This window comes from Myotis myotis, unplaced genomic scaffold (assembly GCF_014108235.1).
Source record: "Myotis myotis isolate mMyoMyo1 unplaced genomic scaffold, mMyoMyo1.p scaffold_m19_p_10, whole genome shotgun sequence".
In the NCBI taxonomy this organism is placed as follows: domain Eukaryota; kingdom Metazoa; phylum Chordata; class Mammalia; order Chiroptera; family Vespertilionidae; genus Myotis; species Myotis myotis.
In genome coordinates this window covers 14,109,546-14,121,905 of record NW_023416314.1, presented here as the reverse complement: position 1 = coordinate 14,121,905, position 12,360 = coordinate 14,109,546, and the positions used below count along the sequence as shown (strand labels likewise).

At 36.9% G+C, this 12,360-nt stretch overlaps 1 protein-coding gene across 2 annotated transcripts in view; it reads left to right on the top strand.

The window, feature by feature from the left end:
* LOC118664448 (rho GTPase-activating protein 20-like) overlaps positions 1–12,360 on the top strand; it is a 91,814-nt gene that overhangs the window by 59,525 nt on the left and 19,929 nt on the right. Inside the window, exons 5-9 of one of the 2 annotated variants that reach the window (XM_036324552.1) lie at positions 2,767–2,808; positions 3,705–3,789; positions 7,054–7,131; positions 9,713–9,779; positions 12,142–12,330. In XM_036324552.1, coding sequence (XP_036180445.1) covers positions 2,767–2,808; positions 3,705–3,789; positions 7,054–7,131; positions 9,713–9,779; positions 12,142–12,330 — 461 coding nt within the window. The remainder of the gene's footprint in view (positions 1–2,766; positions 2,809–3,704; positions 3,790–7,053; positions 7,132–9,712; positions 9,780–12,141; positions 12,331–12,360) is intronic. The other variant, XM_036324553.1, reaches the window with a different exon arrangement.

Genomic DNA, 12,360 nt, shown 5'->3' with positions numbered 1-12,360 from the left:
TGAGCCCACATTGTGCTGGGCTGTTAAGAAATAACATTTTCTTCCTTACTGGAACTCCTGTATATTGGGGTAGAAGCAGAATACAGGAGATTTCTCTGATGTTTCCAAACAGATTAAAAGCTTCTGACCTTCAATTTATTATGGTCATTATCTTTTTCTGTCCTTAGTGTTGTTCTTTTACTAGTACATCCAGAGATACTGTGATACTCCTTGCCATCTCTCTCTCTCTCTCTCTCTCTCTCTCCCCTAAATCCTTCACCCCTCTCAATACCCTCAGCGTAGATTTTTTTCTTAATGAATTCAAAGTAAATATAAACAAACTTCGAAAATCTGCTGTTTAGGAAAGGGGAATACATCAAAAGGTCTTAAGGAATTGTGAAAGATGAAAGTTGCATGGCCACTGGTAAAAGATGTAATATACTTCCTGATGACCAGTCCTGGGAGATGGCCATGGAGAAAATTTCTAAGCAACAAAGTTAGAAACAAATTACAAATATTTGTTAAATATATTTTTCTGTTACAAGAAAATAACTAGGGTTTCCAAGTTCTTTAAGATGTTTAGAAATAAGATTGTAAAAGCTAGTGAATAACAAGACCATACAGAAATAAACTTTAAATTGTTTAACTTTAGGACTTCAAAAAAATTACTAATCAATACTAATTTAGTTGTAAATGAACTGATGTTACTCAAAAGATTACAGTAATTAAGTTTTCTATGCACACCCGAGGAGGGTTGAGCAGCGCCTTCACTGTGAGTGCACAGTCGGGACTGGAGCTGCCACCATGACACACGGAGATGGTGTCGCTGGCCCTGCCCTTCCACCGCGAGGGCCCGCTCCTTGCTGGTCACCCACCTCCATTCCCGCCCTCTCACCACCACACCACACACCCCATTGTGAATCGAGGCAGTGGTAGCACTGCAGCATTCTGAGCAGCAGCAATAACAGCGACTGGACACCAACCGCTGGGACCAGGTGGACTTGGAAGCCCCCAGGCCAGGCCCATGAGGCGCCCCCTGGCCCCTTGGCAGTCAAGGCCCAGTGTAAACACCTCAGCCGGGCCTTCAAGCCAGAAGGGAGTGGCATGAAATATTCAAAGTGATGAAAAGCAAGGACCTACAACCAAGATTATTCTACCAGAAAAGCTATCATTTAGAATCTAAGGACAGATAAAGAGTTTCCCAAACAAGAAAAAGCTAAAGGAGTTCATCACCACCAAACCAGTATTACAAGAAATGTTAAAGACTTAAGAAAAAGAGGAGGAGGAGGAGCTCAAAAATATGAATAACAAAATGGCAATAAATATATATCTATCAACAATTATTTTAAATGCAAATGGATCAAATGTTCCAATCAAAATACATACGGTGGCTGAATGGATAGCAAAACAAGACCTTTATTATATATGATGTCACTTCTGATTAAAAGACACACAAACTGAAAGGAACAGAGAAAGATATTTCATGAGCTGGAAATGGAAAAAAAAAAAAAGCCAGGATAGCAATATACCAGACAAACTATTTACCAAAACAAAGGCTATAGCAAGAGACAAAGAAGGACCAGCAATTTCACTATTAGATATTTATCCAAAACAAAACAAAACATGAATTTAAAAGACATATACATACATTTATACGCTCATTGCAGCATTATTTACAATAGCCACGATATGGAAGCAACCTAAGTATTCAAAAGATAAATGTATAAAAAATAAGTAATGCATATATGATACAATGGAATATGACTCAGCCATTTAAAAAAAATGAAATCTGCAGCAACATGGATAGACCTAGGGATATTGTCTGAGTGAAATAAGTTAGAGAAAGAAAAATGTCATATGATTTCACTTATATGTGAATCTATAAAACAAAATAAACGAACAAGCAGAACAGCAGACTCACAGATACAGAGAATATTTTAACAGTTGCTAGACGGGAGGGGAATTGGGGGATGATTGAAAAAAGTGAAGGGATTAAGAAGTACACATTGATAGTTACAGAATGATCATGTAAGTATAGCATAGGGAATATATTCAAAAATATTGCAATAACTATGTATGGTGTCAGATGGGTACTAGATTTATCTGGGTGATCCTAAGTTATATAAATGTCTAATCACTGAGATGTACACCTGAAACTAATATAATATTGTACATCAACTGTAATTAAAAAATAAAAAATTATTTAAAGAAAAATAAATAGAAGAAACATTTTAGATGTATTCATTTACTAAATTACAATTCTACTATATGTATGAAGAAATAAATGCTTCTTTTCCTGGCAACAAACTGGTTTCTTGGCTATTGGTATGCCAAATTTCTGCTTAATCTCTTTAATCTCAAGTTAAGCATACATTCCGTTTGAATGGCACTTATTGCTACCAGACACTCTGAGATAATTAGCCCTGTTTCACAGATGTGGAAACTGAAGCTTAGAGATGTTATGTGATTTGCCCGTCATCATATAGTTTACGTATATCCTTGAAATCAGATGTTTGGATTCTAAATCAAGTGCTCTTTCCACTATAAGAGTACCACTCGTAGAAGAGTCATAAAGTAAGAAAATGGGTGTCTCTTGGATCCAGAAGGTTTTAATAAAACTGTACTTGACTGTACAGTTTTTCCTAACAGGGAGTTTCACTTCAGAGGCAAGGTTGCAGTAGTTTGCAGCTACGTCAGTAACAGCAGGCTGTGGGTAGTTGATTGACTTAAATATGTTAGCATAAGTATTTTATGAGGTTTAATTTTTCTCTCCCATTTTATTTGCAGTTCCCCAGAACTGAAGGACAAATGGCTCTCTCTCCTTCAGAGGTATGTTTTTCAGTATACATTTTTTTAATCTTTAACATAGTTAAATGAATTAAATTCATCTCTGCAAAGACCCCAAACTCTTTCCCTTTTCCTTAGTAGAAATTGTTCATTTGTCCTCAAAATAAGTTGTTATTTAGACTGTGCACGAGCTACTACATACTATAAATAATGTTTTCTCATGTCATGTATTTCTTTCTAGGAAGAACATTGAGTCTGGTTACTAATTTTAGACAAAAATTAGTAATGTTTTCCATCTCTTTTCCTGTCCCCAGCCTTACCATTTGGAGCTAACAGTTCCCTCAGAGCATGCATTAAGTTTTCATATATGGAGAGTTTTCTGCTGAGCACCTTAAAATCAATCATTATTCCTACCTTTGAGCGCACAGACTAAAATGATCAGTTTAGGTTCATCTCATATTCCTGTAGTTCTTCCCTCCATTCTTTCCTCTCTTCCTTCCCAAGCAATGGGATCACCAAGATTTCCCCTCCCCTGGAGAGCTAACTGAGAAGTGAAAGGCCATTGCTTTGCTTTGGTCTAGTAAAGTATTATGCGTTTTCCTATACATAATTAAGGTGCTGGGCCTATCGAGAGAAGGTAGGGAAGCTTTGAGGATAAAACATCACCCAGAGACGCCTAAACCTGACTGTGCTTCTCAAACCTCACACTGGAAATGGTTCTCCCGTTCTTTTTTGTGCCCATGCCTAATGTCCTGAGAATTTTTTCTCTTCCAACCCATAATGTAATCTGAGTTTGCTGAGTCTTTCCATCTGTCTTTTTAAAAATACCATATAAGTATATTGAAAATATTAGCAAAATAGGTTGATTTAAAAATAAGCTATTTAGCAAAAATCCATCTGACTCAGTGTTGTTTTGGGTTGTTGTTGCATTTGATTAGATACATCACTCTAGAGAAAGAGAAGGACTATCCGAAGAGCATTCCCCTCAAAATCTTCGCCAAGGACATTGGGAATTGTGCCTATGTAAGTGTTTCTAAGCCAGAAGTTAAATTCCAAGTCCCTGCATAAGGCAGAACACCATGCATAAAAAAAAGAGACAGGCAGGCAGACAGACAGACTGTGTGTGTGCTATGCAAGGTAGGCATTTAGAAATAGCACTGTGGCAAAACACGTTTTCCTGGGTATGTATGTGCCTTTGTATACATGAAACGTAAACCCTAGAGAAAATGAAGCAAGAGAAATTCATAGTAACTTGGGTATTTAACACTTACACTTGGAAGGAATATTGCTTGTCAGATGTCTGTCTTCCCTCTGCATTCATGTTTCTCTGGATCCTTTCAATGGCGTCTGTAGAGGCTTGTACTAAAGCCGTTTCCACAGGGAGCCATTTCCTATTAGTATTAAGAAATTGTTTGCAGCTTATCATTTCTTAAGCAGAGAGTGGTTCTGGAAAGTTCTTTATTCTTTAGGGTTTTAGGGGGATTGACTCCCTCAGGTCAATACGTGGGCGAGCTGGGGAAGGTGACATTTTTTAGGGATCAGCACATTTCTTTCACACAGTTTTTATCATATTGGTCAAATAAAAATTAAGTCTACTTAATTCTAGTTATTATGTGTAATTCAAAGACTTATCAATGATGAGTTATCAATGATGAACAAAATGGAAACTTGTGAATATTTTTATTTTTACTATGAATTGTCATACTTCACAGCAGCTCTAGATCACACAGAATCATTTTGTGTGTGGAAAAAATATGTAATACAAACAGTTGTGTTTGGGCCAAAAGCAAAAGTTATGCAAATATTCTGACCTGAGTGCCAGATGTTACTGCTTGAGGGAAATACTCAGATTTTTATGTATAAAGACTACAGAGATCTCCTGTAGAAAAATAGCAAAGAATAAATAAATATATAAAACCATCACTCTTTTTCTTCTGGTTTTGATTCAGTTGTGGCAATTGGTTACATTCAGGATTTTCATGGAAAATCCCTTGAACTTTTTTTTAACCCTTCCAGTGTATGGAAATGTGTGCTTGAGAAAGAAAGGACTGGTGGTCACTGTCATTTGGAAGAGAAGACACGCAAGGTGTTTGGGTGCTGTGTCTTCATCACCAGTGCCCTGGTTAAGTCAAGGATATGGCACACATTCCTTTGCTGTCTGAAGTTGCTTCCCGGCAGGGGTCTCTTTTCAGGGAGCCCTGCTCCCAGAGAGAATGTGTGTATGGGAAGCATTCTATATCCTTCGCCTTTAGTTATGTAACCTGTCAGTGATTCTGCTGATATGGAAAAACATAACCAGGTTTTCAGTTTTGTCTGTTTTATTTGTTTACTAGCCGGAGAGCACTATCTGGTGAGATTCGTTTGTTTTGTCTGCCAGAAAGGCATGCACAGAAAAACACGCATCCTGTAATTACTGCCTGGGACATATGTGCCTAATACTAAGAAAAATTCTCTTAGAAACCAGCCACCTTGGGAGTAATTATTAGTATTCCAGAATAGATTCCTCAATTCCTGAGAGAGTTTCTTTAAATTAAATGGAGGGATTTACAAAATTTTTTTAAAAAAGCAGAAGCCTTTCATGAAATTGTATCTCAAGTAAAAATCCAATATATCAGATGAATGGATTAGAAAACTGTGGTACATATACACAATGGAATACTATGCTGCAGTAAAAAAAAAAAAAAAAAAGGAACTCTTGCCTTTTGCAACAGCATGGATGGAACTGGAGAGCATTATGCTAAGTGAAATAAGCCAGTCAGAGAAAGATAAATACCACATGATCTCACTCATTTGTGGATTATAGAGAACAACATAGACTGATGAAAAGGGACAGATCCAAAGACTGAGAAACAGCGATCAGGCTATCAATCCCCAGAAGGAAAGTAGGGGAGGGCGGGGGTAAGGGGAAGAGATCAACCGAAGGACTTGTATACATGTATATAAGCCAAACCAATGGACATGGACAACAGGGGGATGGGAGCATGAGTGTGCGGGGCGGGGAGGGAAGGGGGAGGTTAGGGGTTAATGGGGGAGATGAGGACACATTTGTAATACCTTAACTAATAATAAAAAAAAAATCCAATATAAAACATCTTTGCCACTCTGGGCAAAGACAAACACTGGGTTGAATGCTCTAAGCCCTCCCTGTTAGATTCTGAAGCACATTTGCATAATCCTTGGACCTATGTGGAGCACAATTTGAAATCAATAAACAAACAACTTTAAGAGGCAATTTGTCATGTCAAGGGGTTCATAGAGGAAAAAATACTATAATGGAGGGATAAGTGATGAGTTTTCAATGGATTTAACTTAGCTTTATTTTTATATAATTTTAGTTAGGTGTCATTTTGTTTCTATTCTACTTATTTGTGCCATTTAAGCCCTATCAGTGACACTGCCTTAATTCCTGATTTATCTGACCATTATAATAGTAAATAGTTCTTTTTTGATAGTATTGCATTGTCTTAAACAATGTCATGGGATTCAGTTAACACTACAGCTATCTCAGAATCTTGTTACTCTTCTTGTTTGTTGCAAACTGTCTTCCTGTTTTTAAGCAGTAGTTTCTCAATTAGTTTAGCACAGAGCTATTATAGATAACCCTATTCAAAGGCAGAGTTGGTAACAGAATTAAGCTTTCTAACATTTCAGTCCTCTTTGCTAGTCTCATTGGTTTTAAGGCCTCTACAGATTGCAGCAATGAAAATCTCAGTAGCCACAATGCCTGACATATAGCAAGTGCTCAATAAATAGTGTTTTTTAAAAATTCTAAACTGTAAATGTCTTTAATAACCAGTTATTTTTATGATTTTACCTAAACTGACTATTTTCCTTGCACATAAATAAAATCCACACTATGAAAACAGTACTCAGGGAGAAATAGAAAGTGATCTGGCTCTCTCCCTTTTTTATCACACATTATGGAAATACAATTCTGGAGATGACACAGGGGCCCAACCTCATTGATTTCTTTTAGGTTGGGAGGATGGTCCATATACTTTGTCTAAAATACATTTACTCCGTTTCTTTCTTGCTTGCACTCTTAGATTTGTGAGCCACATATTCTTTATCTTAAGATAAATAGATGTCTTATTAAAGGCGTAATATATAAGGGAATGCAAGTAAATTTTAAGCAAGAGTTCTTTTCTAATTAAGTCATGTGCTTTTACTCTGTCAACGCTGGAAATCAAGATTTGACTTGAAAGAATCATTTGACAATAATTACTTGTTCACCTGTTTTTAAGTCCTTTATTTATAGCTGTATTTCTTATTTCTTTTTTTCTACAGTCTAAAACTATAACAATAACGAATTCAGACACAGCGAATGAAGTTATCAACATGTCTCTCTCAATGCTAGGGATAACTGTAAGTCACTCTGCTGGGTAGCCTAATCAACACACTTTGAAACTTTAAGTTCATGTAAATATCATCCCTCCCATCATAAGACAGCTGATTGCTAGAGATACAAAAGTCATACTTTGTCCCCAAAAATGTAGAAAATGAGGACAGTAATGCTTTAATATTAGCTTAATATTGGGTGCTATTCTTCTACACCCATTTTAAAAACTGTGCAAACTGAAAAGCATAAGATTTTACACTAATTTTAGAGTGCTAATAAAATAAAATATATTATATTGCATATGCTATATACAGTGGGAGAGTTTTGGGGTATAAGATTCTTAATAAGAAAATTTCAACCTCTTTCTCCTTTCCCACCTGTCACTATCTGACTATTCTTTCCCCATTATCTTCTCCTAGTTCTTTTCCTTTACCTAATAGTTATTCTGATTGTCCCAAGAATCAGTAAGCCTTAGGGTGAAGAATTCTGAAGGATTTGCTATGTAGTAGAATTTTTACATAAAGAATACATAGCTAGAAACCTGCAGGTCCAGAGGATGAGATGGCTAGTACCTCTAATGAATTGGTAATTTTAAAAAACAAGCTTTGAATTAGATCAGGAATTTAAAGAGCTTTAGTCTGCATGCCACATTTCCCCCTCTTTTGCTTTTAGCTTCTTTCTGTTTTATTGGGCAAAGACACATTTTGAAATTTTATTAATGGTACAGATTGGAATATTTGAGGATGAGGCAGGGGGAAAAGAACTGGAAAGTTCTCCTCATCTCCTCCCTACCGGTATATAAACACCATTCAGTGGATACTTTTATTAAAGGGAGTGACTTTCAGAAGAACGGAAACTAAAGGATGCGCTTGACCAATACCATTTCTTAAGTGAGGTCTTCTATGAAAACATGGTGTTACTATGAGGTAACATATGTCATATGGTTACTATGTGCCGTAGTCTTATTAATTATATTTAGATTTGCTTTTACATAATGCCATAGTAAGCCTTTAAAACCTCAGGACTACCAAAACTTAGGGTAAGAAATCTGATTTCTTTTAATTAAATGTAATAATATATTGTAAATCTAATTACTTTTTATTTCATTTGTACACTATACCTGTGTTCAGCACCCCAAGTCAAGTCTCCTCCCATCACCATTTATCCCCCCTATTCCCTCCCCCACGTCCCCTCTCCCCATTAAGTGTATATGCATTGAGTGAAGAATGCACCTCTGCATTGAGTTCTAAGCTTATAGAATTATGTCTTGGAAGAGAATGAATTTGAGGGGAAGGAAAGGATTAATTAAGACCTGATTCATTTTCTTATTTATGCTTTTCCTTTGGATAAAGTGATCCATCTCCTCAGACCAAAAGTGTTTCTATTTGGTATAATGATTTTCACACTTCTAAAAGATTATTACAGTGTTTCCAGACATTACCCAAAAAAGAAAGGATTTTTATTAAATTGCTCCCCTATTCACAATAATATTTCTTGACTAGGAAGTGAGGAAGAAAATGACAAAGACTGGGGGAGGGGAAAGGATGTATATTCTCCATAGCCACTACCCTTCATTATAAGGTCAGGGTCATAAATTTTTTTCTCACCAGAGGACATATGTTTTTTTATTAATTTTAGAGAGAGAGAAATATCAGTCGGACCCACAACCTAAGTATGTGCCCTGACCAAGAGTCAAACCCGCAACCATTTTTTTTTTAACCTGCAACCTTTTGATGTACAGGATGGTGCTCCAGCCAACTGAGCTATCAGGCCAGAGCAGGGCCATGATTTTTAATCAGAAGATAAAGGCAGGAATATTAGTATTGCTAATCTTTTCTGGGTTCACTTTAAACATTTTTGCTTTTTTCTTCTCCTAAAGGATACAGCACAGTTTGTATCATTTAGTGTTATTTCTTTGAAGTTGGGTTATAATACTGCTAGTGAACAATTTCATTGTTTCCCATCACTGGGTCAATTCTCTAGACAGAATTCTTGTCCTTTCTGTCCCTAGGACTGAACTTGCTTGCCCAAAACAAAGCCAGTGTGGATTGTGCCAGCTACCTCTCTCCTCAAAGCCTCTTGGTCGGTCTTCTGCTCAGAAGCAGCTGAGCTCATGGTCAGCCTTTGAGAATTTTAGTTTTTCATCACGACACTACAGTGTCTGTGGCTTCCTGGATGACAAGGTTGTTTTTTTAGGTGCATTTTGGAGATTAAGTCAAATATTCTCTGAGACATCATAGCTGAAGCCAGGACTCTAAAGAAGACCTTAGTCTTTTAGAAAACCAGGAAGTTTCTCTTCCTTTGTGACTGCACATCCCATGGGCTGCCCATAGAGTGAGGTTCTGATTCTGCTGCAGCTCTTGGATTATGAGCCATTGCTAGGAAAAGAGGGCAGGATTCCGGAGTACTCTGTTGGGGACTGGAGAGAGGGGAGAAGGGTTGTAGGAATTAGCACTGTCTTCTTCAAAAACTATAATCACTCCCATGAATCTGAAGGTATCTATATCGTTTCCATTTTTTTGTTGCAAAACATAAAAATGCCAAAAAATGTGTCTTCATTTAATCACCAGACTTAAAAGAAGTATTGTTAATTCTTTTGTTTCCAAGGGCTCTGACAGAGATTACCAGTTATGGGTCAATTCTGGCAAAGAGGAGGCACCGTATCCACTTATTGGTAAGTTCCTGTGAAGATCTAAGATAGGATTGATTGTGTTTTAATTATAATCCTAAATGTCTCAGGGATCTGGTCATATGATCTAAAATTTGAATACTGTTAAATATCATATAAAATTTATTTATTCATGTAATCAATATCTATCAAGCATTTTCTATGTGCTAGACAAATATCTCTTCTCTCAAGCAGCTAATAGTATAGTAAGGAAGAGAAGTGTAAATTATCCTCTATTCTTTTACCTGACAGAGAGCGCTATCTTGCCAAATCTTTTTAAATTATTTTCTACAAGAAAGCAATATGTATTGGTCTTCCTTTTCTCCTATATTTTTGTTTTGACATTTGAATCTTAAATTTCCTATTCACTTTCCTACCTATGAAGTTGCCTCTGTAGAAGACCATCCAGAATCCAATCATGCCTCTTAATCTCACAGAACTTGACTAGATGTCATAAAGAAAATGATATTAACCCATTTAGATTCCAAAGACTCTTCACTGGCTTGCCAGCTAGCTAATACTTACCGTTGCTATTTCTCTAACCAAATTTCTCAGCTTTTGTTTTGAGGAATTACTGGTAAATAGTTCGCCTCACCTTATTTAAATCATTTAACTAAAACTTTTCTTATCAGTTAAGGTCATTCAATGTGGTTAAGAAATTGAGCAATTAAAATAAGGGACAGTATATGTAACAGATCGTGAGATTATTACAGTGATTATGATGATGATGATGTCGGTTAATTTTTAAATGCTTACTTTCTGCCAGACTATTTTCAAAACATCATTTGCATTATCTCATATAATCCTTCCATTTACCGGTGAGGTAACTATTGTGTAATTCAAATGTTTCAAGTGACCTGAATAATCTAAAATCCAACTTTTCTACTAAGTCAAACTTCTCTGCAAAAGTTTTAGATTATTCTCAGACTGAAAATAAAGTAATCATTTCCTGATTCTTTTTTAATGTCACCATTTTTTAAAAGTCAATGAGTAACAATTACAAAGTTGTGCTTAAAAAATCAAATAAATACTTAAAATTAGTTTTAATGAAATTAACATATTTCATTAAATATCTTGTAAATGGTAACTGTCCGGCTTAAAACAACTTCAAGCTTTATCCCTAACTCTTGCTAAAAACCATGGAACTTAGGATGTGATTGTTATTTAATAGCAGTTCTTCATATACAGTGGGGCCTTGACTTACGAGACCCGGCTAGTTAAGGAGCTCGTTAACTCAAATTACTCTGTCAACTCAATGCAAAAAATCAGCCGAGAGACAGCTGGTATCTCAAAAAACTCGTTAGTCAGGACACTCGTAAGTCAAGGCCCCACTGTATTTTAAGGTGCCTTACAAACCTCAATTGTGGATTCAGCTAATCTGAGTTTGTTTTAATCCCTGGAGCCTGTGATATTCATGGAATATTGACATTGTATGCCTATGCCAGATAAAAAGGGAAAGGAAGTGTTCACTGAGTCACATTCAGTGATAAATCAGGAATAGAAGAGAACTTACTCTCTGTACTTCAAAGAGACTGAATCTACAGCACAATGGTACTTGAGGATTAAGTTAAGAAAATGCAATTACTTAGAGTACTAAAGAGCAAAAACTCATATTTCAGCCAGATGTCCAGAGTTTAGCTTTTCTAGTTTACAGATTCTTTTTTGCATCTTGTTTCTGTTACTGATGCCCTGCAGTCTCCCTTCTGATCGTTGCCTATGACACCAAGCCCAGACAGCAGCAGCAGGAGGGAAGCATAAACCAAACAAACCTGGGCTGATGCCCCTGAGTAACTGATTGTATAACTAATAAAAAGTAATGAAATGTCTTTTTCAGACACACATCTCGTGTTGAATAATAGTAATGAGTGATGCTTGAAACACGTAGTATTTTTCCCTTATTATTTAAGTTATATTAACCACTGAAGTTTACTTATTTGATCCTTATAGTACTATGTGTGGGTAAGACGAGTATATTAAGTTATGGATTTGAGGGTGAGAAAGATCAAGGATTTGCTGAAGATTTACAGATATAGTTAGCATCAACGAAAAACTGGAATACCTTAGATGGAAACATAAGAAGCATCGGCATTGTGCAACTCACAAATCAATCTGTGCATTCCAAGTAGAATACTCTTCAAAGATTAGCTTTTTTCCCCTCTCCCCATCCCCTTAACACTACTTTGGAAGGGCCACCTGCATTATGCAGCGGTCTCCAGCTGTAAGAGTGTGCATGGTGATCATTCAGTCAACAAAAGGACTCTTTATACCAGAAGTCCCAGGAGCAAAGTGCAGTCCGTTCCAGTATGTAGCACACGTGCTCAGAGTACCAGCCAGCATAAGGTCCACATTTAGATCTCTCTCTGTGCAGGGCATGAGTATCCCTACGGAATTAAAATGAGCCATCTTCGAGACACTGCCCTCCTGACACAGGAGTCAAAGGACTCCACCAACCCTTCCAGCCTCCAGGAGCCCTTCCTCATGGAGCAGCTGCCCCGGGAGATGCAGTGCCAGTTCACCCTGAAACCCAGCCGCCTGGCTGCGGCCCTGCAGTTGAACGGTGAGTCGCTGCTCTTCCTTCATAGAGCCT